Here is a 25,776-nt window from a genome sequence, read left to right as displayed (position 1 = left end):
TCATGAATCATCAGTTTGATCATTAGACAAAGAAAGCGGGGTAAGCAAGTGGGGTAAGGAACAGTGAATAAAGAATCAAATAGTCGAATAATCAGAATGATGTCAATAATACGAGACTTCATGTGTAAAGTGATTCATCTTTATGTTATCCATCTTAGCTGGGATTCCCATAGAATTTGTATGGGATTCTCAGCTGAGTTGGGTAGTTAAGAGATGATTGCTTTAGTTAGTAAGGATTCCTGATTTCCAGCCAACACAAGTATATATTAATATATAGTACTAGAATTTATATATCTACTCACTGCATGATAGTCCATTCTCTATCTTAAAATATTTATTTTATAAAGTATTCATATTTAATTGACAAGCCGCGTACCCCCTGCTAAACTTTAAGTGATTACTGTGTGGTTCAGGCCAGGGTCGCGTGTCAAGGTCAGAATCTCAACATCGATGATCTGCCGAGGCAAGCATAAATTATACTGCTACCACATATGTAGTGATATCTATGAGGACAATGAATCGTGAGATTCGAACTTCAAGAGTTGAGGTGCAGGGATCTGTGGTACTAGTGAGTCACGCCAGTTGTAGCTTGAGTCTTATATACTAGGACGTTTGCACGAGTAGAAGCAATCTGGGGAATCTCTGGGTATTTACCCGAGCAATATTACCGTGAGATTCATCAAAGCATCGGGGACGCTGTTTGGCTTACGGCCTTGTCTAACAAGGGAAGTATTGCAATCATGGGTCAGGCATCTGCCAATGACAGACCGAGGAATAGCGGTAAGAACCCCACTCTCGGGATGAAAGCGGTTTGATTTATATGGAAATGCGGTTCTAAAACTGTTAAAACAATGGATGTGCTACAGTGGCACCGTAAATTTTGCTTCTTTGTAATACTATCACGAAAGCTTAGCTAGGGTCATCTAATTGATAGGTACACATTGTTTAACAGACTAGATCTGATAGTGGTTAGATGTACAGGCGCAGTTTATTCGAAATAAGTAATATGCACAGCAAGGAACAATAGGAACAAAAGTGACAGCGTAAGAAAAGTGAAAAGAAGTGATATCGTTGGAATTGCGACAAATAATATCATCATTGTTATCAAAAAGTCGGTTACAGTCAATAGGTGCATTGATCACGTTGTAGAGCAGGGGGCTACGCGGAATTGCTTTTTCCAGGCGCTTAATTCTCACCCACCACTTCCTAACCCCGCTCCGAATCCGAAACCCACCCATCGTCAACCCACATTTTTCCGCGACTGAGGCGAGCATTATGACCTGTAAGGAGACCTTGACAGGAATTTTCATGCCTAGCACCTGGAAGAAGCGAAATAAAGCCGCCGAGGAGGTAAAGCATAGACATTTGACCAGCCAGAACCGAGTGTGGTTAACGTTATTGGCGTAGTCACCAAAGGTCGAACCTTCCTCTGCGACTGCTTCGCCTGCTTCGTCTGCACTGATACAAGAACCACAAAGTCGCACTCAACCCGCCAACACACTCCAGGCTCCGTCAGATGAATCTATTTTTCATTGCCACCCGGAAACCGAAAGCAAGAATGTCGAACTAGAGACTAGCCTCGAAGAGAAGGAGATGGCGGACAAGAAAGAGACGAGGGAAATGAAAGAGACGACAGAAAAAAAGGCGATGGTGGATAAGAAGGAGGCTCGTACTGAGCTTCTTAGCAAAGTCGAGCAGGAGGAATTGAGCCAGCGATTGCATGATAAAACGCAGCGTAACGGCCTTTGGGAAGCAGCTTACCGGAAGGTCGAGCAGGAAGTGAACGAAAACGTCATGGCCCAGTTTGTCAAGCTTCTAGTGGAAGCGGAGATCAGTCAAGACGAGGCAGGAACAAGCAATGGCGATGCCGATGAAAGGGGCAATAAGGGCAATCTTGAAAAGCTGCAGGATATTGTCAAGGGCAAACTGGATGTGATACAGAATGCAAGACTGGTCGTTAGGGGCCGAGTTGTTGGGGACAAAGTGTCTGAGATACTCTGCACGATCAAGATGTTCAAGGATATTATCACAGCGACCGTTAGCGCAGAACCTCATGCAGCTCTGGCATGGGGTTGCGTGGCAGGATTTTTCCCGGTATGTCACTTCAATCGATACTTGTTGCAACATCGCCGTTGCCGAGACTTTTCACAGATACAGATTAAGCTTGCCCTTTATGCCCTGATGCTAAATATTAGGCTGTTAACCTTTGATTATAGTTGCTAGATAATGCACTGACACAGTTTGATACCGCCAAGGCTGGGCTGAAAGATATCTCTGACATCTTGGTTCGTTGTCGACTCATAGAAACAACCCCTTTAATCTCTAGGGTTCAGTCATCTGAAGATCAGGGGCTTCTTTCTCGGGTGAAAGACAAGATGATCAACCTTTATTCACAGTCTCTAAAGTATCAGATTTCGCTGGTGGCCCAGTACTCTCGTCCTTCCATCAAGCGTCTTCTAAGGGACGCCGTTCTGAAAGACAATTGGACGGCCATGCTTACGAGTATGAAGAATACGGAAGATAGTATCACTTTGGATTTGGGAAAGCTCAATCAGAAGATAATCACAAGCATTGATGATCAGATGTCCCGCCTGCGGCAGACTGTGAAGTCAACTTTGGATGAGAGTAGAAAAGCTCACGAGGAGATCAAGGTATGTTGAACAGTCGTACCAGTGGGATTTTAGTTAACCATTGCAATTAGCTCCTCACACAGGACGCCTTGATTAGGGGACTGCGGGAAGCCGAATATGCTGCATTTGATACTTATAGGAAGGACATGCCCCCTCCACCATACTGCCATGAAGATACCCGGAAACAGATTCTCTGTGAAATTCAAAGATGGGGAATTGGAGGCGATAGCAACTGCATCTTTTGGCTTAGAGGCATGGCAGGCACTGGCAAGTCTACCATTGCTCGGACTGCGGCCAAGATGTTCAATGACCAGCTTCTTCTTGGCGCCTCATTTTTCTTCTCGAGAAGCAATGCCGATCGAGCAGATCCCGATAGACTTTTCCCCACTCTGGCCCGACAATTAGCAGATGTGCTTCCTGGCTTTGCAACCCACTTGAAAGATTCCATTCAGCAAAAGCATGGTGTGGCTCAACAGTCTCTAGATCGACAGTGGCGATGTCTCATTCTTGAACCCCTTTCTGCGCTGAGTGACAAATTCTCGCATCCGATGGTTTTAGTCCTTGTGATTGACGCATTGGATGAATGCCAGAACGGACGTATATATGCTCAGAGCATCGTAAAGCTTTTGGCGACAGCGAGAACGCTAGAAAGAGTTCGGCTACGGATCTTTGTGACCAGCCGGCCCGAGGATTATCTGGCTGATGGATTCACCCAGATTCCTTCAACGACTTATTATGATGTAATGATTGATGGTACTGGAGATCTGACCACAGAACGAGACATCCGTATTTTCCTCGAGGACAAACTTTCCGAAATTGCTTTAATAAAGCAGCCTAAAGGCAGGACCCAGGAAGCGTGGCCTGGCAAAGAACGAGCAGAAAAACTTATTGAACGATGTGGACGATTGTTCATCGCCGCAGCGACTGCCTGTCGATTACTTGAGGCTACTGGGTTCCTCGACGCTACCTTGGATTTGTTGCTCAATACAAATAAGCAGCATGTTTCACTTACCAAAGATATTGATGAAATGTACAAATTCGTCCTGAAGCAGGCAATCACAGAGCGAGGTTCAGATAGTATATATCTGATTCCTCTGTTCCAGCTAGTAGTTGGGTCAGTCATCACCATGCCAGAGGCCCTCTCATTGCGTAATCTTGCCACGCTTCTCCGAGAACCCTGCGGAAACATCAGAATAATGCTCAAAAACCTGAAGTCAGTCCTGGTTGTGCCGGAAGATGACGAGTCGCAGGTTTCAATCTTCCATCTTTCCTTTCGTGACTTTCTTGTCGATCCAAATCGATGCGATGATGAGAACCTCCTCATTGACGAGAAGGAAGCGAATAAGACACTTTTCCATCGATGCATGGATGTTCTTCGTGAACAGGGCAGCCTGCGCAGAAATATTTGCAATATTGAACATCCAGGAACTACAGCGGTTGAGGTATCGCAGGAAACCATCAACAAGCATCTTCCCCATGAGGTCCAGTATGCCTGTTGGTATTGGGGTACCCATATCAACTGTGCGGGTTCTTTTCAGACAAAGGAAACCACACAACTCATGAACTTCTTGAAAGAGCATTTCACCCACTGGCTAGAGGTTCTAAGTCTGACGAGGAGGATGTCACATGCCAGTCCCACGATGACTGAACTGGAGACTCGTGTTGCCGTGAGTACTGCCCCGGCATCTCCCTGTAGGTATATTGACATGAGCAGCCTGGGGACTATCCAGAACTTCTCGAATTTGTTGATGATGGGAGACAATTCATCAATCATCATGGCATTGACATTGCCGAGGCTCCGCTTCAGGTCCATTACTCTGCCCTTATTTTCTCCCCACCATCAAGTGTGCTACGAAAGCAATATCAGAAAGAGTCTCCCCGGTGGATAAGACTTACATCTACTACTCACGATTCTTGGGGACAAGCTGAGCGTATACTCCGGTGCGGGGAGCCACGATGTGCAACCTTCTCTCCTGATTCAACAAAGGTCGCAGCTGGTACCCTATTTGGTAATGTAATGGTCTGGAATCTGATAACTGGCGAACTGGAGCAAGTACTACAAAACCAGGGTCTAAGTCCTGGGCAGAAAGAAGTTTTGGGAGTATCATTTTATCCCAATGGCAGGAAGATAATGGCAGTCTATAAAGATCAAACTGTCAATACTTTCGATATTGTTACGGGGCACCTGGATCGACGGCAAAATATAGCGGTCGGTGTCAGAGATATTGCGGCTATTAAATCATTGCCTGACTCAAGAAGAGTTGCGTTCCTCCAAAACAATACCAAAGCAGTGTGCCTCTGGGACTCTGAGTTTGGCGTGACTAAGATTATAGAGGGTCAGTTTGATAAATGGATCTTGTCACCCAACGGCGAGCTCATTGCGTCATGCTCAGATGGTCGTGTCAGGTTGAGTAAGATCATTCCCCGTGGCAGTGAGGTTTGTGATACCGAAGAAATATTCGCCTGGGAGGTGAGAGATGATTACTGGTTTCACGCTGTCTTTTCTTCGAGTCTCAAAAAGATCGCCCTTAGGATCGATTATAACAAGGTACTGGTATGTGATCCAGAAAGGGGACCTGAGGAGGTAATAGAAATCGAATTTGGCTATGTTGGAGAAATCGAATTCGGCTATGTCGGTGAAATAGCCTTTTCACCCGATTGCACCCAGCTGGCAGCGAGCACATATGCAGGGACGTTAGAAATATGGGACCTGACTACTCGCCACATTATCCATCGGCTACAGGGTTACTCTGATGAAGTCAGGAGTTTTACCTTCTCCCCTGATGGTCGCAAGCTAGTCTCCTTAACAGGACGCGAGCAAGCAGTGCGAATATGGGATCTCCATGGCTTGGGCAAAGTGGGCCAACCACCAGCGTTACCAATCAATACGTATGGAAGTATACACTCATCTCTCTTTTCTCCCAGTGGGGAAATGGCTATGCTCACTAGATACAGTGATGTGTCTGAAATATGGGATCTCGCCACTGGCAAACTCCAACACAGACTGACAGAAGAAATTGGCCGGTTTGCCGCATTCTCGCCAGACAACAAATACCTAGCTTTTGTCAATAATAATGGCTACTTTAAGTTGTTCAGTACCATAACATGGAAACCCAGCATTCTTCTTGAGACCTTACTTGGCGTGACTACTGCTTTTTCGCCAGATAGCAAGAGAATGGTCATCCACGGCAATGATGGCATTTTGCGGGTGTACGACAGCGCTACGGGTAGGGAAGAACGAGCTAGCCCAAGACCTCTGCCGAAAAGTGAGATACTTGCTTTCTCACCAAACGGTGACATGGTGGCATCATCGTCAGCTGGACTTATGACAGTCTGGAGCCTTGGCAAGGAGCCAACACAGTATGACATCGACTTTGGGTGCGATCACATTACAGCCATTGCCTTTTCGCATAGCGGGAAGCAGATCGCGATAGGTTGTGAAAGGGGGCATGTGAAGATCTCAGATCTGAGAACCGGAGAAGTGCTTACGAAGCATGCTGGCTATTCGACATCCGTTTATTCTCTGACTTTTGCGCCCGACGATACTCGACTGGCAGCAAGAGATGTTATCACCATTCTTATATGGGATATGGCAAAGGAAAAACCGATCAAAAAATTACTGTGCTACAGTAATATCTCAAACCGACAGCCGCTCTTGCTAAACTGGAAAGACCTGGCAATGTACACGTTTGAAGAGGATCTGAAATGGGTGACTTACAATGAGAAGAAAATTGTGGCTATCCCAGCTGACTTTCGTCCACAATCTGTTGATCTCCTGTCCGCCAGCTCTCTAGTTTTGATAGGCAAAAGCTCGGTTATTGGCACCTTGCATTTTTCCCCAGAGCCAGACTATGCTGACATATAGATTTCCATTTGCGAATAAAGATTATTTTGTTTACATACAAACCCACAGTTCCCAGTAGTAGAAGTTGATAGAAGCCTGTGAGAAAGCATGAACGTTTCAACCACGAAAACATAGACGACGCTGAATTTCCATGTACCATACTGGCTTGTAACTCTAAAGGTCAAATAGCTGCACTTTCAATAACCGCTTGCAAGGATCATGTAGCATCTTATCAGTGTTTATTCAACAAGCTCCTCCCACGGGCTGCAGTGCATACACGGCTCAAGCGTCTATTTTATTCACGTATAATGGTGCTTACAGGGTTCTCACTGCTATTTCAAAGCCCGAGCGAGGGCTTTAGGATTCCGGGTTACTGGTTGACCCAGTTTTATAGTACATCACTACATGCGCGGAACAATCATACCCCGCCTTGAGCTTAGAGTCCGTGTACTCGACCCTAAGACAAGAACGTTTCTTAATATAGAGTATTTGCCTTTTCCGGACTATCACTCGTTTACTTGTGACGTTCTGCCAACACTTCTAGAATGGCTAGCACAACACATCTTTACGGTTCTATGAGTATCTAAAAGGATCATCCATATCTCTACCACTTCGCCCGCACCATCCGCCCACGCCCCTGTTCAGTTACTTGTACTCTTCCCTGTCTCCTCAACACCATTCAATTGCACAATTCTACTTCCGCTTCATCTCCCCCTCAGCCGGCCCGAGAAACCTCGCAACAGTCGGCAATGGCCACGCGAGCTGTGCAACCGAGTCCCGTTGCAAATTTCCGGAAGTAATCAAATCAATAATCGCCACGGCAATATACCCACCAATCGCAGTAAAGACATGCCACCTTGCATGACGATTAGCAAGATCCCAAGCGTATCCCAGACAATGAAGAAAGATCTACATACCAGCCATGCAACTCAAGCAAAAATGCCACGGGCAGTCCGACCGCGTGTCTGGCTCCGATCAGAGACTGACACACCCACTCGTCAACCAGCCAGACAAGGTATCCGAAGATGAAGCTCGCTGTAGAAATGTCAGCGCTAGCTATACACTCGGTTGATAAGCCATTAATGAATGATGAATAACATACCGCACCCAAACAGCGCCACGTTCTGAATCCTCTTGCGATCCTCGACATCCGGGATCTCCCGAGGAATGATCTTGAGCGTGCGAGTCGCGATCAAATACACAGCGGTGCCGAAAGTCACGGCGTGGAGCAGGAACTCGTCCATGACCATGTGGACGACCATGACGATCGTGAACAGTACAGAAAGAATGATACCTACAGTCTTCGTGTACTGAGGGGTGGCCTGGAAAGACAGAATGCGGTAGAGGAGCGGAGTGGTGAGGAGGTGCATGGAAAGCTCATCCGCTGTCAAGACAGTCAGCTCATATCACTATGGTGATTCAAATAGGCCGAATAAAGAGAAGGTGACAGTACACATCTGAGTGTGATATTTCAAAGTCATATGGTAACCAGCAGAGCAGACACCGACGCCAATCAACCCGCAGTATAGGATTGAGCGTGACCCGGTCTGCTGTCTGCTGTGGAGCTGCCGGAGACCGTAGATCCCATATAGAACTAACCAGACGTGTCAGTAATTGTACAACCATAAAACAAGAGTAAACATACTGTAAACAAAGCTGCTGAGCGTATTGATAAACTCCGCAACATATCGCGTAACTACATAGTCCTAAAGGACAAATCAGCGATTACGATTTAAGACCAAGAAAAGACCAGATTGCGGTTGCTTTAGACGGACCTCTTCACAGAAGCTATTGGCATTGGTTAGTCTACATTTTGCACGTCAATTGACAGGAGATTCAAAGTCATACTTCAAATAAGAGGTTGGTGCACCCCAAAAGGGCGAAATCGCGGAATCCATTGTCGCGAGCGTTTCTGACAACTGGAATATGGGGAGTTGGGGAAAAGAGAGAATGGGGAGATTCGCAGACGGGCTGGAATAATAATAAATCGGCTCCTTCGGGGGCTCCACCGCGACGGTGACCCACTCCTGTCTCCCGTGCTTAGCAGGCCTGGTTCCTGCACGTCTTCCGGGGTTGAAGACAATGACAGATTCGGAGATGGGCTGATGTAGGCAATATATGCTCCCTATTTTCGCACAAGATGCACAGGTATGAATTTCTAAGAGCAAAAAGCCCTCATAGGCACCTGGAATACACGTTGGACCGCATGATGGCTTACCCGACCGTTCCGGACGGGGCTGACTCGGATTCTATCCCCAGTCTTGGCATTGAGTTGAACAAGGCATGAATCTCCTGGAATATTTCAAGGTTCCTCATATGATGTATTGCAGTATAGGCTAATAGGCTGAGCCAATTTGATCTCAAAATGCCATCTGCTTTCTTCAGAGTTCAATGCTATGCAGGTGCTACCCCCTAGCATGTTCGACTTGTCATGTGGATATATCAAGTCCTGCCTGAGGCCTTGGCGGTCTGCAAAAACAACGCGTCAACACCCCATTTTTGACAGTTACAAGCCTATAGTCGAGATAGCCCGATGGCTAACCTCAATATGAATGGCTCCTATGCGTGGAACAACGCGTTCCACGAAGGAAGACCCGGATTTCTCATTATTTCGCATATTATAAGTAGCCACAAAACTCAGATCAAGTATATGATTGACGTTACACAACACGACCCATGCAGGCGAATGTCGTCAGATGTGTAACAATTATTACCCTCGAGACTTCTCCTGCACATTCAAACCCACTCATACCATGGCAATCCATCCCGAAGAACCGCATACTCAGTCCCGTGACCAAACTGTGGGCCCTCCGCATCCAGAAAATACCCGCGCGCACACTCGTCAAACTGGACCCGCGTTGTCTGTTCCATCTCGTAGTAATAGTCATAGCGCACATCCAGTGCGTCTTTCAGCGTCGTGACCTCCCCGCGCGGATGCAAGGCATCCCATGGCTTGACGCATACCTGGCCCTTGCAGGACTTAAGCACCAGTAGAAGGGAGTCAAGTCGCTGAACGACTTTGGAAAGATCAACGTTCAGGATGATGTGAGAGGTCGCATTTGGAAGCCCATTTGTAGAAGGGAGGTTGTGAAGTTGATAAGGGTCACTCTGTCTCTTTGGTCAGATTCCGAAAGGCAATACAGCGGGATCACTTACAGTCATATCGTAGAGTTCATGCTCGTTGTTACACCAAACAGAGTAATAGAGGTTATATTCACTACCTTTGATGCGGAGAGCTTTGTATGTATTGTTGTATGCAGATAGATCAACTTTTAGTGACCTGATTAGCACGCTTATAGTCAGAGAATGGAGTGTGGGAGAAGGGTACGCACAGTCGTATATACCCTCTCCCGCGGCATATCCCCAATATTCAACTGTGACATGCTCTTGTCTCTCGTCATGGGCCTCCTCGATCTGGTTCTCTGTCAAAGGGATGGGGTCGCCATCGAAATCCTCCCGGAGAGGTATGCCTAACAAATCGAAGAAGGTGGGAGCAAGGTCCGTATGTGTTGTAACAATATCTGTAGATACATTCTGGGCAACATTGGGACCACGGACGATCAAGGGAACATTAATGTCTTCCTCATATCCACACGACTTGCCGGGCTGGAGTCGGTGCTGACCAATATGGTAGCCATTATCGCTACTATAGACTACATATGTGTTGTCGAGAATATCATATTCCTTCAAGCGTGTAAATAAGCCATCAACCAGTTCATCAACGGCCTGGAGGGCGCGTAGACGCTGGCGGTAAAAATGATCGTTGTAGTCAACATTAGTATCATTCTGTCGCTTGAGAGTCTTAATCCAGTTGGCGCCTGAGGGGTTTTCCGGATTGAAGGAGGGGGTACGGGGGACTTTAACATCGGGGAATAAGTGCTCGTGCCGCTTGGCGGGAATAGGTGCGCTGAAGCTGAATTTAGGGTTGGCGTCTAAGCCGGTTCCATTCATGAAAACGTTGCAATGCGGCGCAATGGGAGCGACTGTGAGAAAGAAGGGCTTTTGAGCCGTGACTGCTTCGTCGAGGAGGCGATATGCCTTTTGTCCGAGGACATCGGTGCTGTATTCTCCTTCGTAGCTTTGGGGTGGTTCCCTGTCTCGTTGGAAGGTACTGTTAAGGTAGTCGTATGTGAATGGATCGAGAAGGAAGTCCTGCGCGACCAATCAGAGAGTGGCCTAATTTAGACATTGATACTGGCTCACGTTGCCGGTAAACCCAGCTGGGAAGGGGGCATTGTAGTTGTCGACAGTGTGGACGTTGAACAGTTTACCAGTGTAGTAGGTATTGTACCCGGCTTCCTGTAGCCATACAGGGAGGTAATTATCATTTAGACCCTGAGAGATAAATTTGGGATAACCACCTGTGATAGGGATAAGCATATTCCCATATCACAATAGCATGCGTAGTACACCCACCATGCGGAGGATTGACATCCGTGACGTTCGTATTGTGGGCCAGTTTCCCCGTCCAAAGGGTCACCCGCGAAGGGCAACAGACGCTGGTTGTACAGTAATGGCTGCGATAATGTGTTCCTTTGTCTAGGAGATGCTTTTTAACATAAGGCATGTAATCCAGGGAGCCGAGCTGAGCGTCTTGATCATCGGTTAATATGAAGACGACATTGGGCTTGGCGGTCGCATATAGCGGCTGCTGCTGCTGCTGCCCTAGCGACTGTGTAGTAAACCCAGCCAGGGCTAACAAGCACACCAGGCTCCTCATATTGCTGGTATAGTATATATGTGTGGCTTTGATGTTAAAACAAATGAACGGTAGGTGCAGTGAGGTTCAAGTTGATTGCTTAATAACCCCGCGCATAACGCAATCCGGGTCAAAGCGGACCAAACACAAACCACCTTGCACGCTGCTCCGGCAATCTGCATACGATGTAGAAATGTCTGAAAAGTAATCCTTCAAAAAACACTGTTATTTGCACAATTATGTGCTGAAGTATGATCACGGTGCTTCATACTGGCATAAAAATGATGACTTTAGCAGATCAGACAATACTCCCGTACTGCCAGTTAACGGATGTGGTTCGAGAAATATATATGTTTAAAATTGATTTGGGTTGATTGGCAGCACTGTACTGCGGAGTCATTGTCCCCGACCACTGCAAATTGTCTAAATTTGACAATAAGGAAATACACCAAAGATACAATTATCTATGTGGCATGGCGAAGAGAGAAACTGATTTGGAGATACGAGAACAGCACGTGTTGTACTAGAGAACGAGGATCAGCGACCATTTTCTGCCGCCTCCCCCAAGGGCGGTCAACATTTTAACAGAAATCGACATCACCATTCCGGGGCTGTATGTCCTTAAATCCGCTTAAATCCGAGGTTTTTTTCGACGAGGTCGACTAGGTTCTGCCGCTTGGAGCGGTGGGTGAGGCGGTCGAAACTGGCTTTTCTGCCACAACTCCGCTTGTGGACGGTGGGCCAGTATGGGGCCTCTTGTACTCCATTGAGACGGCCGCTTTCAAAAACTGGGTCCCATAGCTCAGTTGGTTAGAGCGTGACGCTAATAACGTCAAAGTCGAGGGTTCGAGCCCCTCTGGGACCATCTCTTTTTGCTTTTTTTCCGATCATCGGATCTTCTGCTCCAGCAAGATCTTGTTGCTGGCAAATTCAAAGACATGCTTGTTGGTTGGCATTAATTGTTGCTGGAACAAGACGATTACCCCGTTCGTCAGTGTCAATTTCTTTTCGTTTACTGTCTTACCAATTCCAATTTCCGGCACACAATAATTGACTGGAATGTCGATTGCATTTCTAGCCATCAGTTTCTCTCATTGAGCTTTGAGCAGGCGAAAGAGTATATGTAGAACGGAGAATATATCATGGCCTGCTCGAACTGTCTTTATTACAACATCTATTGCCCACCCTACACGTACAGCTCCCACAACACTGGGACAACTATAGTACTTTCACCCTACACATCTTTCTTCTGGGCCCTCTTCTGCACCACGATTACCCTCTACTGCCCCTATTTCACGCCGGTTTCCACCCTTCAATTACTATCCCACTCAATTGAGCTTAATACCCAACAATTGCGCCCCAACAGCAACCTCCACCCCGTCCACATCCACATTCACCGCACTCGCACCACCAGTAGTGACATACAACCAATCCATCTCGCCCTCGCCCCTCCCAAACGCACACCCCGTCGGCTCCGCAACCTCCGTAGAATCCAAACTGCCGGCAATGACACTCGTCAGGTTCCTCCCACCCTGCAAATCAAAGCTAATCTGCATGATCGTATTCATTGCCGCCGTAGCCGCATACGCGAACTTTCTTCCACTGGCAGCACGGAGCCCATCTGGCGCAACAGCAAAATCGTCAAAAGCAGTAGACTGGACAATAAGCTCTCCAGGACCAGCAGTCACATTCGAATAGAGCTCTGCTCTGTAAAGAGCACCGTTGGCAGTCCAGTAGACGAAATTATCTTGAACCTTGAGTCCGTTGATGCTGCTCATCAGGTTCGCATCTTTGATGGCTTCCCAGGTGTAGCCGGTTGCTGTATCGACGGCGAAGATGGAGTCTTGTGGTAGGAAGCTGAGGCGAGGATGATGGTCTCGTTGAAGGCCGCTAGGCCGTTGAAGCCAGTTGGTGCGGTGGGGCGGGCGATGAGCTTGATGTCTGGGGTGTCGGGGTTGGTGGTGAAGTCGACGCGCCAGATGTGCGTGGCGTTTTTGGGAGGGTCCGAGATGTTGTCGCTGGTGGTGTTGGCGCCGGTTACGTAGAAGACGTCGTGGGCTGCTTCGGTGATGCCGGAGAGGCCGAGGACGCTGGAGAAGGTGTGGATGACGTTCTTCTTCGGGGATGAGGAGCGCGGGTCGAAGGAGAGGAGGCTTGCTGGGGGCCCGATCTCGGTTGCGAGGATGAGGCCGTTGGATCGGACGGCTAGGTTCTCGAGCCAGGTGTCGTTGGAGGCGAATTGGTAAACCGTGCGGACGTTGAGCTCGGCGGATGCTAGGGTGCTCGCGCTGAGGGCAAGAGTGCCTAGGAAGGACGGGTGAACTCTCATGGTTTAGCGGGTAGTACTGACGAGAAAGAATGAAAGAAGGAGGGAATTGGTCGATGGCTCAGAAAGCGCGTGGAGAATTAAATCGAAGGAGAGGACGATCTCGAAAGTTATATACACTTCGCAACGTTGTTTGGATTATAGTATAAGCGACCTCCTTAATAAGGTTAAAGGTAATACGTGGCCCTGCCCTATGCAGGTACAATGATCTACTTCGAAACAGGAACAAAGTGGGCATCTTTACGCACTTCATGACGAGGCATTGTCTGATCATAAATTGAAACCCGTTAGCATCAACACCAGCGGAAGCAGACAGGGCTAACTACATCATGGTATCACAAGAGAGTGTTTAAGTAACAAGGGACACGCAGATCCTCTACCAAATCAGAGGTTAAACCACCTCTACCAGCCGTGCAGAAGCTGAATGTGTCGTCGCGGCAAGCTCGGCCTTGTTGCCCGCAAAAGGAATCTCAAGCCGATGGTTGATTATCCATCCTCCAGTGGTATAGCATCGCTGATGCTAATTCGGTTTCTTTCTCTATATCTGGCCATTTCTAGCCGCTATCTCCGATATTCAAGAAAATGATAAGATCTGGCACGGTGGGACTGCGGGTGCCCGAAATTTGGACCCGCCAACGATCGTCAGGACAATACCCAAGACACGACTGAGACACTGTTAAAGTTTAGCAGGGAGTACGCAGCTTGTCAATTAAATATGAATACTTTATAAAATAAATATTTTAAGATAAAGAATAGACCATCATGCAGTGAGTAAATATACAGATTCTAGTACTATATACTGACATATACTTAAATAACTTATATATACCAGATCTAATAGTAACAGTAAGTTATTTAATTTAAGACTAATTATTATTATTAGCATACCAGCAATTCAGCTGGAATAATATAATACTTGAATAAATTATTTTAGACAGACTTTTATAAAATTAGTTAAGTACTATATTTCTGTATAATATCCAAGCTAATTACATATAAATCCTTCTTTATTTTCTTTTAATAATATGATCTAATCATCTTACTGCTATTAATCTTATCATGATTTATTATATTAATTATACCAGTATCCTTGCCCGAAGTCTCAAGCATCTCAACCTTCAGAGTAAATTATATAATTATCTACTTTCCTACTTCCTATCCCAAGATCTTTAATTATTTCCGCGCCCTTGTCCCCGCACTCCAGCCCCCGGGCATCCTCCGCACCCAACCCAATGCTGAAGCAGTAACCGATCTAATCAAGTCCACGAACACACCATCCGACTTTGTCTGTTTCGCTGAATTCGACCATGGGTCGTGGCTACACCACTTCTTACCACCCTCTAAGGGATCGGAGTCTGAATCAGGAACAGGTCGACGTGTCCGTCGCTTCCTCTTTGGCAACCCGCTCTTGGCAGCGGCGATGATCAAGGAGAATATATATGTAGGCACGCATGTACCCCTAGATTGTGGGTTCGTGGAAGAAGAAGATGGGAGTGCGACTATGGTGATGGTGTTGCCGTTGGCGGGGTTGGCGGGGATTTATGCGGGTGAGGAAAGCGGGAAGGTGGATATGGAGAGAAAGGAAAGGTTGAATAGAGCAGTTGGGGAGGTAGAGGGGAAGGTGTGGGGGTTGATTAGCATGTTGCAGGAGGAACTGAATAAAGTAAGAATGACCTGGTAGGTACTTCGCATTACTTTCGTTCATTGCTTACAATCCTGTACTGAAGTGACCTACAATAAAGTGTCTGGTGTCTGTTATACTCCCCTGGCTTATGAGTTGTAGACGAGTAGCGCGGGTGCCGGAAAGAGTACTCAGATTCCAATGACCTATGTAATGAGGCTAGAGATAGATTTATAGGGAGCCAAAGAGTCTCGAAGTTGGCAGTCAATGCTCTAAATCACCGTTAGAATGGAGTTATCGGAGACATTGACTTGGTGTCAGACCTGGTGCATTCCGGATTACCAGATTAGGAAGTCCTCCGGACCTTCCGGGCGACGGGATCGGTCATTCGTCAATCAGCAATACACATCCGCTCTGATGTTCCACCCTGTTTTGCTTCTGAAGGTAGCAAGTACAAGGTGTTTCCGATTATGAACATTCTATGATCTTAGGTTATTTCGATCGGCTTGAGCTCAGCGTGGATGAAACTGATGTCAGCAACGGCAAACCCCTCTTCTATTGGTCCCCACACTATATCTCTGGCATCTCCTTTCAGCAACTCCGGGAACTCGAATCCTTCACGGCTTCACTAATCAAAGTCCACGAAGCTTACTTCATGATATCCTTTCTATATCTTATCCCCGCGTAAAGAACGGTGAGATCAAGCTGGGCATGAATGGATGTAGAACATAAAAATGTCCTGATGTAACCTTTGAACCGTTCATGTTTATCTTAAGTGACACATCCATATCAGACATAGAGATTACGGAAAAGTAGTAAAGAATCTTCCACAAACTTCCAAGCAGGCCGTCTTCAAGTCCCCTGGCGCACTTCTAGTCATCGAAGAAGTAGAGGCTCGAAGCTGTAAAACGAATCCACATCATAAGTCAGCCCCATGGCGCTAGCCAGCGTATTTGGAAACATGGCTGACGGCGAGTCCGGCAGCACTAGATTATCACACCCTCCGGGCCTGAAACAGGCATCGTGTTGAGGCGGGCGATGAGGAAGTCTACTTTCGCGGTCAATCCTCGCGCAACATTGGCGGCGCTGGGGTCACTCTGCATTTCGTACCGCGTCCCGGTCTCACACAATCTCCGCGAAAAAAGAGCCCGAGTCCCGCCCGTATGCCTGTCATATATTCATGGCATATAAAACCCTCAGGATTTGATATACATCATATGGATTTAGTCGAATCAAGGGATTTGCCACGTACAGCAAAATGACCAGCCCCAGCCTCATCTCCATCAACAAGCTCGCCAACACCCGAGTCTTGATAATCGGAGGCACCTCCGGCATCGGCTTTGCCGTTGCCCGTGCAGCCCTGGAACACGGCGCCAGCATCATCATATCCAGCTCAAACCCCGAAAAAGTGTCCTCTACTATCTCTCATCTCCAAGCTCTCTATCCCAACAAAGTCTACACCGACCGCATCACTGGAAAATCCTGCGACCTAGGCGATCAGGCCACTTTAGAAAAGAACCTTCTTGACCTTCTCGACTACGCTACATCACGTTCTCTCTTTCCGAATACGGCGTCTCCCACCAGAAACAATGATAGCACTGAACGAGTTTTGCTAAACCATATAATCTACACGGCCGGCACCCCGCCACCGCGGATCCCCATCTCCTCTCCCGAGGTTAACGCATCCAGTTTCGCAGCCTTGAGCACCCTCCGGCTACATGTCCCGATGGTAATGGGCAAACATGCAAAGACATACTTGGTTGATAATCATACCTCCTCCATAACATTTACCTCGGGGTTAATGGCCGCAAGACCAGCGGTAGGGTTGGCGGTGGGTGGTGCGGCAGTGGGATCAGCGCTTGAGGGCTTGACTAGTGGTTTGGCGGTGGAGTTGGCACCCATCAGGGTGAATGTGGTTGCCCCAGGTGCTGTTGAGACGGAGATTTTTGAGAGGCTGGGCCCTGCGAGGGAAGCATATCTAGAAGCTTTTAAGAAGGGGACGTTGACAGGGGAGGTGGGGAGACCGGAGGATGTCGCCGAGGCGTATGTTTGGTGCATGAAGGATGGGTTCGTAACAGGGCAGAGGATTGGGAGTGATGGAGGCGCATTGCTGAAGGGGGCATAGCCAACTATGATGTGGTGGGAAGAGGTGGATGTCCAAATTGGCAGCTGTGTGATATAACGGCCTTTTGTGCAGAACTCAACTGTCCCGTTGAATACAGACCCATTGCCTGACGGTGCGACCAGCCGGCTTTAACGAATAACGAAATGAGAGTTTTATGACAAACTGGAGATTTGTTTCCTTAGAATCTAACTTTGGAGAAGGGATTCTGTTGTTCTAAATCGGATGAGGACGCTTCCAGAGACGACGACGATGACACCTCGGACGTAGGCATCAAGATACTTTCAGAAGGCCCCCATTTGTCTACCGCTCTCCGTAGCTTCCTCCTTTCCTTTCCATTCCTTTTCCTCCTTAGCTTTAGGCATTCATCGGAGCTAGAGGATTCAAACGGGTTCTGGTCATCCCGTCTTCCTCTTCGTATTGAGCCAATAAGGACCATTCGATTAATTTTCTTCCCGACTTCAGGGTCCTTTGTTGCGGCAACGACCACACTTTTTTGGCAGTTATAGAACAACCTTACGAGATTTTTACTGTGTTTATAGAAGACCTCATTGTGCTTTGCTGCTTGAGCTTCGTTTTCAGGAGGCGGCAAATCCCCCTGGAAAGTGAAATATTGCACCGGTGATAGCGATTCAACGAACCCCCCCGCAGCATATTTTACCAAGTCTTCAGTGATTGGCGGGCCCTCATTTAATGGCGAGAAGACCTGACGTAGAATATCATATCCCCGTGGCATCATAATCGCTGTTTTGATCAGACTCTCAGATCCCGATGGGTTCCTTTTGTTGAGGGAAATGCGCCTCAAAATTTCCGGTGCGTCGACATGTTCTAAGGCTGCCTTGATCAGGCTTTTCTTGATCTGCAAACTTCTTTGATGTTCGTAGAAGAATGATATGCTGGGATATACTTCCAAAGGAGACATTGCTTTTAGGATAACGGCTTCAGTGATCGTTTTCCTGTTTACTGGATAGAAAAGAAGGCTGCGAAGTCCAGTACAATCCGGTACTGCCTTCACCGAAGCTTCTGTAATTGGTAGGTTCTCTCTTTTATTGTCTAGAAGGAAAGGAAGCAGTGTACCTTCATAGGGCTCTACTAACGCGGCATAGATTAATCTTTCGCTGACTGGTACTTTGAGTAGGGTTTGGCAAAGTAGAAGCTTCAATGGCTCGAAATGGACTGCGAATTCACTGCGACTCACAATATCGACAACTATGTCTTCCATGATGAGTTGCCGACACCTCAAGTCTTCTTGGTCAGCCGCTTGCCCTGGGTGATTAAGCGCCATGTTGCTTAGTTTTGCTAGCTGATGAGGATGTTCGCTTCCTTTATCATTGATAGTTTCAATAATGTCCCAAGTGACAAGCAAGTCAACCAGAGTCCCGTCTGTGGGTTCTACTTGCTGTGGGTGCACGTCTGAGAGCTCCTCAAAGGACAATTCTTCGCGGCTTCTTTCTGGGGTAATTCGTGGAACCACTGTACTTATGACCACACTGATTCGGTCTTTGCTCAGTCTGATAATTATAGGCTTTGAAGATCCCTGCATGACACAGACAACATCATTTGTCTGGATCGGCGTTGCCGAAGCTTGAAGCCTCCATTTGTTGCCCCACTGATTTTCTAGAGTTTGGCTCACATGAGACTTGTGAAACTGAATCTCAATTTCCTGGTTGATATCGCTGTAGCTGCTCTTCTGAACCGATATAACGCGGCCTAGGATCCAGCCTTTGCCCTTGATCACTGCTGTCAAAGTTCCAGGCGCAATCGTCACGTCGCATTTCCCCTCAAATACATACGTTATGACTCGCTTAGCGACTTCATCGAGGGCACCCTTGTAGTTTGGTATTAAACAGGGTGTGCCAAGATCGTCTGAGCACAGACCAAGTAACGCATATATCTTATCATGTGACACCGTGGCCAAGTGCGAATGATGCATATCAATGAGCTCCCCTATGGAGCGAGTAACGCGTGACTTTGGTGTACTTCTTGACCGAAATATTGCACCTCGAACGAGAGGGACAATTGGGAAGATGTATTCGGGTAAGAACGATGTCTCCAAGCCACCAAGGCCTTCACAGATGGCAAAGCCGTCAACTTGAGTGAAGCCACATTGAAAGATAACACATCGCGCGACACCGACTTCTTGCAGTACCTGCACACGATCATTGATATCTTATTTATTAAGCCCCATACATTGCTTTCTTACCCAAATGCGGCGAAACCAATCGTGCCTGAACATCTTAAGACAGGCGTTGTAATTAACTCCTGATGAGAGAACAGTGGCCGACGTCGACAGCATAAGCACCTTGTCTTCTGCGAGACGATGAATAGTGTCAAGTGCATTGCCCTCATTATCATCTGGCTCCCCAAGCCAAACCATCACACGATCGGCTTGTGCGTAAATAGCTCGCATGTACGGGATATGCTTCGCTTTTTCATCTTCATCTTTCTGATTGATGCAGACCGCATCAACCCACAATACTCTCTCCAGTTGATGATCCCGAAGGTATATTAGCGCAGTGTGGAGGTTTTCAGTCACAGAGAGAAGGGATCCATCTATCAGAATTGACTGAGACTTAATGCCACTACCCCATGTATAGGAGAGCGCCTCATAGAGATGTTTTCCGCTTCTGTCTTTGAAAGATCATAGTCAAATAGTTGGCATTCGATTGGGGCACTTCTTTCCTTCTGTGGTAAGAGCCGGATCATACGAGTGAAAGACCCTGGAGGAAGGGCTGAATATGTGTATGAAGTCATAATGGCTATGCCACAGCCTTCGTCCGAAAGTAAGTTGTTGGAGGCTTTTGTGTGTTGGTGCCTGGAGGACAAATAGAGAGATTTCACCTGAGAAGGCCAGTAACTCGGCGGGCATGCCCACACTCAGCCATCTTTGTATTAAGCCAGAAACAAAGCAAACAAAGCAGGGAATGATGAATGTTTATGGCTCAAGTAAAAATTTTGAGAAAATGCAAACATTGGTTATGCCCTCTTCTCTCATGTAATTCTTGCGGTGTTGGTCGAAGTGGGTCAAGCAAACAGAGCAACACAGATGTGTTCCGTTTTGATAGGCTGACCCGCAGCATAATATCTGAATTATAGGCTAGGGGTACTAGTTCAACCCAGGGAATGCGTTGGTGAGGGGCAAGGAACAGAGTAGAGTTGTCACCTCATGTTCCGTCGGAGTTGTGGTTGTGCAAGATGTCCTTGAGAACCATGGGGATGTCGTCGCATATCCCGGGCTTAAAGCTAGAAATGAGTACCAGGCAGACACAATCCTTGGGAACAAAATCGGATGGCCCGATTGATGATGGGCTATAAGCCCTGAGTACTAAAGAATCTAGAAGTCCGGATTTTAATTCAAGCACCTTGTTGCATTTGCGTTCTTCAATACTGCTCCTTAGCTAAATACCTGCAATGCTCCAGATCCGGTACATCTGTATACCCCGGCCGCGGATATTGCAAATTAGCAAGGACCATATTCGACGCCGTAAACTCCGGCCAACGCCAGCCTGCAAAGAACTCCATGGTAGAGTTGTACCCGCGTGCTAGCAGATACTCCCTGTCAACATTGGGATTACCCGTTCGCGCAAACGAACCCCACATGTCCTGCACCGCATTGGTGTAGTAAATATCCTCAGGAACCCGGATCGGCTGATCAAAAATGTAGTAAGTCCCGAATACCTCATACAAATCACTAGAGTGGCACCGATAATAAGGTGTGTTCGGCTTTCCAACAGGGAACGTACACAGGTCGTAAAAGTCGTAATAAGAGAGAGCGTATCCGCGCTGATGATAGGCAACATGCATGCTGGGGAAAGCGACCGTGGCGGCACCTACCATGGCGTAGGCGCCATTCGGACATTCTTGGTTGTTTTCTGTGGATATCTTTATGCTAGCATTGTATACGCTGGAGTAGGAAGTTGACCCGTTGTGGAAGGTCTCGTTGCTAATCAGCCACAAACCTGAGGGGATGATGTGATCGGCCTGTTTCTCATTAATCCAGCCTCCTGGAATGAGCAGGTCAAGTGCGGTCTGGAGGTCGGTCATATTAGGCGTCAGCGTGGTGGTGGTCAGCGATTGAGTCTCCTCGGGCATTAGGGTGGACATCATCCGTACGGAATTGATGTAAGAGCTTCCTTGGGCGATCAGTGCCATAGGTGCATCAGGTAGATACACATTGTCGATGACTGGAGTGAAAAATATGTCGGCACTGGCGTTGAGGAGCACTGAAGCAGGCAGTTGCTGCAGACAGGCTAGGCGGGCAGCTCCGGTGTCGTTGCAGTACGGGCTGAGGTAGGGCTCAGCTAGCTCAGCTATTGCGCTCTGTGTGCTAAAGCGGCCGTTGCCTGCCGACTGTTGTATACTACCCTGAAAAAGACCTGCAGCCTGTGGAGAAGCAACGAGCTCGATGCAGTTGGCACCACCAGCTGACTGTCCGAAAATGGTGACATTTTTTGGATTTCCCCCGAACCCGCGTATATATTTTTGCACCCACTGGAGAGCAGCGATATTATCAGACATCCAGTAGTTTCCAGGGATGGTACCATCATCGAGTGATAAGTACCCGAAGATATTCAGTCGGTAGTTCGAGGTGACAATGACCACATCAGAGCGTGAAGTTAGACTTCCTCCATCGAAGGTTAGGTCCGAGCCGGTTCCCTGGGAGAAGCCGCCGCCGTGGATCCAGAAGAGAACAGGCTTCAGCTGATCCTCGGGCACGTCCGCATCGCCCGGAAGAAAGGGGGTATATACATTCAAGTACAGACAGTCTTCGTCATTACCCGAAGGGTTCAAGCCATAGCTATTTCCATCAAAGTACCCAAATTGCAGACAAGCTGGGCTGTATTGTGTTGCATTGACGTAAGTCACATTGGTCGCATCCCAGGCTTCGGCATACTTGAAACGGCGTGTGCCAATCGGCGGCTGCGCAAACGGAATACCGGCAAATCTAAATGTCAAATGATCACGGAGACCTTCGAATGTGATGTTTCTTGCCGTCGTATTGACCCGAGGGAAGGGGGAGTAATCGGTGTCGACACGGTCAACCAGTGGAGCCGAGTTTGTGCAGACAAAAGGCCACTCTCCATCCGAAGATACATTTCTGGCGGGAGAGATACCAGACAGTGTGACTGGTATGCTGCAAGCAGTCCAGAGCAGCGTTTCCTCAGGTAGAGTACCCAGATACTGCTGGTACTGGAAGGACTGGCGGAAATGGTGCACGTCATCGCAGCTCAGCAATTGCTCCTCATGGGTAGCACAGATTGCTTCAGCCTGACCACGCCGGGCAGGTGTATGCACTAGAAGAGCACTTGGTCGCTCTGCATGAGCAGTCCAGTTTCCGTCATTCTCAAACAAAAGGGTTGTGGGAGCGGATGAAGCTTTAGCCACCGCCGGAAGAGCCAGCAGTAGTAGTGACGCCATGGCAGCCATCCTGAGCGGGGAATACCCCATTATGCAGTGATTGTTGTGGGTTAAGATGTCTGGCAGCTGTTGCTTTCCCGTCCCAATTGTTGCCTTATATCTTGTCCACGCCCGCACAGTTGATCTGTGAATCCCAATGAGGGAAAGACTCCGCAAGTTGGCGGCCGTAGAGGCCCTCATTTTGCGGGCAAACATCCAACAGGATCAAGCATTCGTTTCCGTCCTGCAGAATTTCCCCCGCGTATCCCCGCAATTCGGGGATGGGCCGATATATTAGTCGCAATAACAACAACGAGGAATAAAGTGTCGCCACAGCGAGTAGAATCGGATATATAAATTGTTCGACAAATGGTGATAATCCCCAACCATCAGATCATCTGAAAGCTTGGTTATTACATGAGTAATGGCTATGACACTCCGGTTCCTGCATCTTTTCACTTCGTTTTTCACATTCTTCTCAGTCGCCTTGGGTAGTAATGACTGTTCCATTGAGACTTTTCAAGCTTTCTTGGACGCCAATGGTACCGCCGCGCGTGTAGTTTATGCCCGTCACTATGCAGAGAATTCGACTTTTGTGAATCCCAACATCAGCTCCGCCACCAATCCCACTCAATTGCCAGCAGCGTGTGCAATTCAGGTCAATGCGACGACGGATGTTGACACCCACTTCAGCTTTGGCGTATTCCTGCCTGATACGTGGAATGAAAGGTTCTTGTAAGCGACTCTAACCCTTCCCAGAGGACACCCGGCATTGACTAAAAGTATATAGCCATGCTGCGCAGGAAGGTGAAGATATCAATTGGGTTGACATGGTATGTCTCAGATCTTACTCTAGTTCCAATGGAGTTATAGACTAAGTCCATCACCAGGCCGTTGGACTGCGTTATGGCTTCGCCTCTGTAGCCACTGACACGGGCCACACGGGCTCCGACATGGATGGAGTCTGGTGGAAGAACCCAGAGTCGATCAACGACTGGGCCTGGCGTGCCAACCACCTCACTAGTGTACTGGGCAAGTTCCTCGTCGAGAGCTTTTATGGTCAAAAGCCCAAATATAGCTACTTCGCCGGCTGCTCCACTGGTGGGCGCCAGGCCATGAAAGAGACACAGAAGTTTCCACGGGACTATGACGGAGTGATTGCTGCCTGCCCGGCATGGTGGACAACCCACCAACAGCTGTACAATCTCAAGCAGACGACCTATCAGGCACCTCAGGGATCAGCTCATACAATCCCAATGGAGATGTTTGCCGTCATTGGAGCAGAGGCAATCCGTCAGTGCGACCCTCAAGACGGACTGGTCGACAACATCATTTCGGATCCACTAGGCTGTCATTTCGACTACCTCCCATTACTTTGTACTGAGGCAAAGAACACCAGTTGCTTGACAGGACCTCAGATAGAGACACTGCATAAGATCTACAACGACTGGGTGGAAACCAATCAGACTTTCGTGTACACACATCCGCTATACGGAAGTGAAGCAATGTGGAACGAGAGCGGCGTGATCGGCAACGGCAGTGTTGGCAACGAAGACTCGCAGCTGTGGTATCCTCAACATATCCTCGGCCTTGCGAACTTCACTGTACAAGACTTCGATTATAGCGTGGTGCAATACGCCGATCAGACCGACCCGGGCGATTCATCCGCTGACAACTATGACCTGGCCGAGTTCTACCACCACGGAGGGAAGCTCATCCACTACCATGGTCATTCCGACGCTATTGTACCCCCCGGTATCGGCCTCTATTACCGCGACCACATGGCTGCCACGCTAGCGCCACAGGGTATTGATATCGATGACTTCTATCGCTTCTTCGCTATACCTGGCATGGAGTAAGTTTATACAGGACCAACATGGGATCACGAGCTAAAAATTCCAGGCATTGCTACCACACACCATCCACAATGGGTGCACCGTGGTATATCGCCGGGCCCACGCAGGCGAGCACGCTGAGCTCGTCCCTTTACAGTGTACCGGGCTACCAAGATGCTAAGCACGATATTTTCCTGGCTTTGATCAACTGGGTTGAGAATGGTACTGCACCCGACTATATCATCGGATCTCGCTTCAATAGTAGTGTTGAGTATACCGCGAACACTATCGACAAACAACGGCCGATATGCGCGTATCCCAAGCTGGCTCAGTATGTGGGTTCAGGAGACATTGATGATGCGGCCAATTTTCAGTGCAAGGCCCTGTATTAGATAATTCTCACGATCGATCCTTAAAAACTACGTTTGGGATTATGGAGAATGTATATTCATGCACGCGAGGCGCAGACGCCAGTAGGAAGATGGTGCATTAGATCGCCCAGGTTGTAGCAATGCAAGGGTTCTGTCACCGCCATTAACATTTGGGTGCCTGAGGTATAATGAGCGGTTTGCTTTTATCTCCGTTTCTTTTACATTGTTCTTCTCACTTTCACTTGCATCCTGTTTCCAGAAACAAACAATGTTTACGTCGTCTTAGCGTCAGGATCATGTCCAATCTTCCTGATATCCGCGATGAGATACTCAAAGGCAATGCCAAACGCATCATCATCAGAATAAAATCAGAAGGATCGGAGGACTGCCGGACCACCGCTTACAGAATTGTCGGTGAAGTTTTTCCCGACTGGAAACAGGACAATCGTATCTTGTTTCTCGCTATCCAAGTATGGGGTAATCGGATTTTTGTCAACGTTGATGTCAATCGTGACAATTACAACTACGACACGGCGCACAAGGACCAGACCGTTCTTCCCGTATATGTGCTCCTAAGGCACTGGGGAAATTGGCATCTTATCCGATGGCCCCAAGAGGATAGGTCCGTGGCTGTGCAGTTAGCGGAACTGCATCGGGTTACTGGGTATGGTGCGGAGATCCCATTCTACGAAAATCACAACTCGTGTGTTGTGCACGCCAATCCGCGCGAGTTTCCCAAATGATATCTCACTTCTTTCGTCCTTTTTCATCGAAGCATCCAACCGGTTGGACGACAGATTCGGCAGTGGCAGTGGCTCGAGGAATAGAGGACTCAAAGGATGAGGATGCCACAATTATACTATGCACTTGATGACTATTTGGGATGGAGGCTTGGGATACGAAGCTCAAGGAGCACTTGAACCCAGACCCC

At 47.9% G+C, this 25,776-nt stretch overlaps 9 protein-coding genes and 1 non-coding gene across 10 annotated transcripts; 6 read left to right on the top strand and 4 right to left on the bottom strand.

Moving 5' to 3' along the window:
• The first annotated feature begins 1,223 nt into the window (after positions 1–1,223).
• BO87DRAFT_326338 (WD domain-containing protein) lies at positions 1,224–6,541 on the top strand. Its single transcript, XM_025620138.1, has 5 exons — positions 1,224–1,350; positions 1,408–2,094; positions 2,217–2,651; positions 2,702–4,297; positions 4,345–6,541. The coding sequence occupies exons 1-5, from the start codon at positions 1,276–1,278 to the stop codon at positions 6,493–6,495; spliced, it is 4,944 nt and encodes a 1,647-aa protein (XP_025483561.1). The 5' UTR covers positions 1,224–1,275; the 3' UTR covers positions 6,496–6,541.
• A 626-nt stretch (positions 6,542–7,167) lies between these two features.
• BO87DRAFT_393550 (arylsulfatase) lies at positions 7,168–11,194 on the bottom strand (the record flags this gene model as incomplete). Its single annotated transcript, XM_025625068.1, has 8 exons — positions 7,168–7,330; positions 7,392–7,509; positions 7,577–7,858; positions 7,983–8,068; positions 9,227–9,582; positions 9,631–10,626; positions 10,678–10,835; positions 10,891–11,194. The coding sequence occupies 8 exons, from the start codon at positions 11,192–11,194 to the stop codon at positions 7,168–7,170; spliced, it is 2,463 nt and encodes an 820-aa protein (XP_025483560.1).
• Positions 11,195–11,964: 770 nt separating this feature from the next.
• Positions 11,965–12,038, top strand: BO87DRAFT_t65. Its single transcript has one exon. It is a non-coding gene; the product is annotated as a tRNA-Ile (tRNA).
• Positions 12,039–12,501: 463 nt separating this feature from the next.
• On the bottom strand, positions 12,502–13,502 carry BO87DRAFT_393549 (uncharacterized protein; the record flags this gene model as incomplete). Its single annotated transcript, XM_025625067.1, has 2 exons — positions 12,502–12,943; positions 13,003–13,502. The coding sequence occupies 2 exons, from the start codon at positions 13,500–13,502 to the stop codon at positions 12,502–12,504; spliced, it is 942 nt and encodes a 313-aa protein (XP_025483559.1).
• Positions 13,503–14,261: 759 nt separating this feature from the next.
• Positions 14,262–15,180, top strand: BO87DRAFT_412743 (uncharacterized protein; the record flags this gene model as incomplete). The annotated part of the gene is made up of 4 exons (XM_025626519.1): positions 14,262–14,266; positions 14,341–14,345; positions 14,585–14,622; positions 14,665–15,180. 4 exons carry the CDS (start codon positions 14,262–14,264, stop codon positions 15,178–15,180), a joined length of 564 nt encoding a protein of 187 aa, XP_025483558.1.
• Positions 15,181–16,378: 1,198 nt separating this feature from the next.
• Positions 16,379–17,245, top strand: BO87DRAFT_393548 (oxidoreductase; the record flags this gene model as incomplete). Its single annotated transcript, XM_025625066.1, has 1 exon — positions 16,379–17,245. One exon carries the CDS (start codon positions 16,379–16,381, stop codon positions 17,243–17,245), a length of 867 nt encoding a protein of 288 aa, XP_025483557.1.
• Positions 17,246–17,423: 178 nt separating this feature from the next.
• BO87DRAFT_412742 (HET domain-containing protein) lies at positions 17,424–20,179 on the bottom strand (the record flags this gene model as incomplete). The annotated part of the gene is made up of 4 exons (XM_025626518.1): positions 19,951–20,179; positions 19,446–19,873; positions 18,320–19,391; positions 17,424–18,265 (listed from the first exon to the last, which is right to left on the bottom strand). Exons 1-4 carry the CDS (start codon positions 19,994–19,996, stop codon positions 17,424–17,426), a joined length of 2,388 nt encoding a protein of 795 aa, XP_025483556.1. The 5' UTR covers positions 19,997–20,179.
• Positions 20,180–20,623: 444 nt separating this feature from the next.
• BO87DRAFT_422110 (carboxylesterase) lies at positions 20,624–22,669 on the bottom strand (the record flags this gene model as incomplete). Its single annotated transcript, XM_025627100.1, has 1 exon — positions 20,624–22,669. The coding sequence occupies one exon, from the start codon at positions 22,667–22,669 to the stop codon at positions 20,624–20,626; it is 2,046 nt and encodes a 681-aa protein (XP_025483555.1).
• A 400-nt stretch (positions 22,670–23,069) lies between these two features.
• BO87DRAFT_445846 (tannase and feruloyl esterase) lies at positions 23,070–24,866 on the top strand (the record flags this gene model as incomplete). The annotated part of the gene is made up of 4 exons (XM_025628184.1): positions 23,070–23,374; positions 23,430–23,472; positions 23,530–24,494; positions 24,542–24,866. The coding sequence occupies 4 exons, from the start codon at positions 23,070–23,072 to the stop codon at positions 24,864–24,866; spliced, it is 1,638 nt and encodes a 545-aa protein (XP_025483554.1).
• Positions 24,867–25,141: 275 nt separating this feature from the next.
• Positions 25,142–25,588, top strand: BO87DRAFT_422108 (uncharacterized protein; the record flags this gene model as incomplete). The annotated part of the gene is made up of 1 exon (XM_025627099.1): positions 25,142–25,588. The coding sequence occupies one exon, from the start codon at positions 25,142–25,144 to the stop codon at positions 25,586–25,588; it is 447 nt and encodes a 148-aa protein (XP_025483553.1).
• Between the last annotated feature and the right edge of the window lie 188 nt (positions 25,589–25,776).

The sequence above is a fragment of the Aspergillus neoniger genome (assembly GCF_003184625.1).
Source record: "Aspergillus neoniger CBS 115656 unplaced genomic scaffold BO87scaffold_4, whole genome shotgun sequence".
Lineage (NCBI taxonomy): Eukaryota > Fungi > Ascomycota > Eurotiomycetes > Eurotiales > Aspergillaceae > Aspergillus > Aspergillus neoniger.
This window is presented reverse-complemented; position numbering and strand designations above follow the sequence as displayed.